This window comes from Athene cunicularia (assembly GCF_003259725.1).
Source record: "Athene cunicularia isolate RWA chromosome 5 unlocalized genomic scaffold, athCun1 chr5_part1, whole genome shotgun sequence".
Lineage (NCBI taxonomy): Eukaryota > Metazoa > Chordata > Aves > Strigiformes > Strigidae > Athene > Athene cunicularia.
In genome coordinates this window covers 24,539,987-24,544,011 of record NW_020799101.1, presented here as the reverse complement: position 1 = coordinate 24,544,011, position 4,025 = coordinate 24,539,987, and the positions used below count along the sequence as shown (strand labels likewise).

General features: G+C 42.5%; 1 protein-coding gene across 1 annotated transcript; it reads right to left on the bottom strand.

Moving 5' to 3' along the window:
* Window positions 1-2,699: 2,699 nt before the first annotated feature.
* IRF2BPL (interferon regulatory factor 2 binding protein like) lies at window positions 2,700-4,020 on the bottom strand (the record flags this gene model as incomplete). The annotated part of the gene is made up of 1 exon (XM_026849271.1): window positions 2,700-4,020. A coding segment is annotated over one exon (582 nt), but the record flags the coding sequence as incomplete, so codon positions are not given.
* Window positions 4,021-4,025: the final 5 nt, after the last annotated feature.

Sequence of the window (4,025 nt, the reverse complement as noted above, 5' to 3'; positions counted from 1 at the left end):
GGGGGGGGGGGGGGGGGGGGAGCATGCTCATATACACATCATTGCTAAGCAAATAAAAAAAGACAACAAGGTTTGTACTAAAGGACACCAGTTAACATTGGTGAACTCAAGCTCCTGATGGAACTATGTAGTATTTCACCCAAATGGACACAGCATCTCTTCACTGCACAAACACTTCCATCTCCAACTCCCAAAGAGCTGCCAATGCTTAAAAACAAACATCCAGTGACACACATGTTCTAACCCATTTCTTAGAAAATAGGCTACAAGGCTATTAAAAGAAATGTCGAGAATAATCTAACTGGAAAAAAACACCACTACAACCCTCTTTGGGAAAATAAACCACTTAAATACTTCCCCATTACAAGAAGGAATGAGAGCACAACAAATGACCACCTGGACAAATAAATTCACTTACACGATTTATTCAAGCAAACATTGGGCTTTACCTTAAATAACTGGCAAATATGGGGGAGGGGAGCATTACCGTAAAATACAGAAATTGGCCAAATCTCTGTACATGACACTCACTCAGCAGCTCCCTTTTCCTCCTCCTCGAAAAAAGGTTACAGCTCGTTTGTCAGCTGTGGACATCTTCAGAAAGAGAAAAACCTATGGAGTGGGTTCAAAGAAATGCTGGCTAATATGCCCAGACTGGCTGTTTAATGAGCCAGAGTAAAATAAAAGGTCACATGGTTGCAAAAAACCTCCATACAACAAATGCCCCGTAGCTACGGTTAACTTTAATTAACTGCAGTACTACCATTCACTTCAAGCTTATTTTCTACCTATGTCTACTGCCCCTTACCTTTCCTTTGCCTGCTAAAAATCAAATTGATGACTCTCATAAGTGGGTTTATGTGTCCAAAATTCTGCCTGACAAGAGCTTTTCAAGAATGCTCTGCAGTTAAAGAAATCCACCAAGTGGGGCTCCTTCTAACTCCAACTACTGATGACCAATTTCAAGATTACAGGAGTGGTTCTGTTTATATAAATCAGGGTATCCACGCTTCTGTGACATAATCAAATGTTGAATAGCCAGTAGCTTTTCTCTGTATATGGCAGTTGCAGTTCACACATATACTTCTCTCCTTGTCGGGTTTGAACTCGAATTTCATCCGTGTTTTTTCTGCCAGTCATGAGCTCACAACGTTAGTCCCCATACCTTGTGATTTACAAATAAACTGCTGTGTGAGAACTGCATGCTTAGAAATAATTAAAAATAGGATCAGTACAAATTTATATCCTAAAAACATATAGGTTGTATCCAATAATTAACTCAAAACTTTAGGCTGGATGTAATAATTCACCCAAAACATTCTTTTTTTCTGCATTATTCCCTCCAATTGATTACTTAAGAACAGTATGTTCTGAGATTTTTAAGCACCAATGTATCACTTGGCAGAAAAAAAAAAATATACACAAAGTCATTGTCTGAAATCACAGATATAGTGGTGCCAAAGACTGAATCTCAAAACGTAACACCCCCCACTCCCAAAATAGCTGGAGTATGTACCTATACAAGAGAGCAAAGATCCGTAGGCAAACTAAGCGTATATTCTCAAGGCTTCTACCATTCTTTCCACTAGGAATACAAATCAAAAACGTCTTACTAAGAGCAAGCAGATACCAAATGCCATCCAGACTTTCAAAAGTACCTCTTCATACAATTATGGGGTTTGGGGTGTGAGGATCCTTAATATTCAATAAAACTCAGAGCTCATAACCTATGACACGGTTGCATTCGAAACAGCTCTGTGTTCTGCTGCTCAAACTGCAAAGGATTTCTGTACTGCTGCTGGTTTTGTTTGAGGTTTTCTATCTTTCCTCCATTTGCCTCACTGGAAAGGACAAAGTTCATATTAGGTTTGTTTGCATTTTCTAGCTAGTGTGAGGCCTGTGTATTTACTTTCCCTGTTGATCACCCAACACGTACTGCAGGGCTCCCCAATCTCCAGAAAATGCCAATGTTACATAAAATGGTTAATTACACAAAGAATCACATGTGATCACTGCCAAAAGGAGAGCATCTCTCTTCCAGTGCCTTAAGGAAGCTTCCTCACCTGAAAACACAACACAGCCCCTTAACTGTTCACCAACTGTTATGAACAGTCAATGCCTAAATGGGGTGGCTACCCACTGGCTGCAACGCCAACTGTAGAAGCTGTTATTTCTAGCTACGCTTTTTTGCGCTGTGCTCAACTACAGTCCTGCCTTGCCAAGTCTACAGCTAATGTCAAGCTTCCACGACTGCTCTTAAAATTAACTAAAATTATTAACCACGTGACGCTGGTTCTTTTGTTAAAGAGGGCTTCAAATCTCAAGCCTTATTGAATTGCACAGGCAATAGATGCATCCTGTATTGCAAACACTGTTTGCAGCTGGAGAGCTGGGGGGGGTGTGGGGAGAAGGGAGGAGGAAATGAGATGCAGAAACAGTAAATAGAAAATGCTTAGTCAGCAACTGTTACTGCAACATTAAAGGTGAAATGTAAATAGGCACAGTGCCAAGATTTAAGTAAGTTTGATAACACCATCAACATTGTCATCGTACTACATATATGTGAAAATGTGCGTACAAGTGCCACAATTATAACAACGAACTGCAGGCTCTTGGTATAATGGAGACTTTTAAAAAGGCAACATGGCTTGCGCATGCTGCCTAAGCTCCGAGAAAAATAAAACTTGCTAGTCGAGAAGTATTAATATCAATTGAATTTATTACAATTTACTAAGCTCCAAGGCACATTACAGTGTTCTGTTAACTACAGAAATGTATAAAGGACAAACAGAGCATGTTTTTCATGTACAGCATTTTGCTCTACTGTTCAAAAGCATCCGTGCATCAATAAAAGCAAAAACAAAAAACACATGAAGATTAAAAACGTTCAGATCAATAGAAACAAACTGAAACATTTTCCTTACAAACTTGCAACAAAAAACACCCTCCCCCCAGAGCCACCCCACCGTTTTGCAAACAAAAAACAAAAACGAAAAAAATAAAGTGAAAGACTAACACTCAGGGCTTGTAAAACGTAAGCTGTCACCATTTTTGTAGCAATTTTTTAGGCATCAACACTGGCCTTGGCAAAAAAAAAATTTTTTTTTGTCTTTTTGTGTTTTTCTTCTTCTTTCAGAGAAGTGCATACATTTACAAAAATACACACCAGCAGCAGGTAATCGCTAAGGGCTATTAACTTTGTACCTAGCCAACACACTGCCAAAGAAATGAGAACAGGTATTATGTAGTAACCAAACAATATTATATTCTGTTTAACAAAAACCAGCTCTATCCTTCAAATGAAGAAGAGTACATACCTTTGTTTCAAAATATAGAAACATACGACGAAAATAATGTCTATACATAAGACTAACTTTTGCAGTTTGTTATATTCACAATTCTACATCTTCAGGAGTCTGAAGGGATTGGATTTCCTACTCAAGGGTCTCTCTCCTTTTTCACTTTAACGTCCCCAGCTAAAATGGTCGCGATCTCGCCCTGCATAAACGCCCAAGGCACATTAGAACCGACTAGGGGGCATTTCTCTCCACTGGGGCAGTAGACTTCGCCAGTCGCCCCTTGGGCCTTGATGCTCTCTCTGGAACAAGGGAAGCAGAACTTGTGGCTGGGCACAGAAGGGCACTGAACAAAGTGGGTGTCCTCCAAGCGTTCGTGGCAAATGGTGCAGCACAGGGGCCCGCTGTTGGCCATGGGGGAGTCCGGAATGTTTTGGGGGTGCACTTGGTCCATGGCGGGGTGGGCGCTGGGGGGAGGAGGGGCCACTTGCAGGTTCATGTCCCCGTTGCGGGAGGCCAGGCGGCGCTGGCCCGGCACCGAGGCCGGCGACACGGGGCTGCTGCTGTTCCTGCGGGTGGACGTGGTGGAGTGCACCGAGCTGCCGTCCTTGGGCGAGTGGGCATTGCCCAGCGTATCGGCCACCGACATGAGCGCGGCCATGGGGGACTGTCCGTTCTGGGGGGCGGACTCGGGCGGCGTGGTCCGGTTGGAGTGAGGCCCGAGGGGCG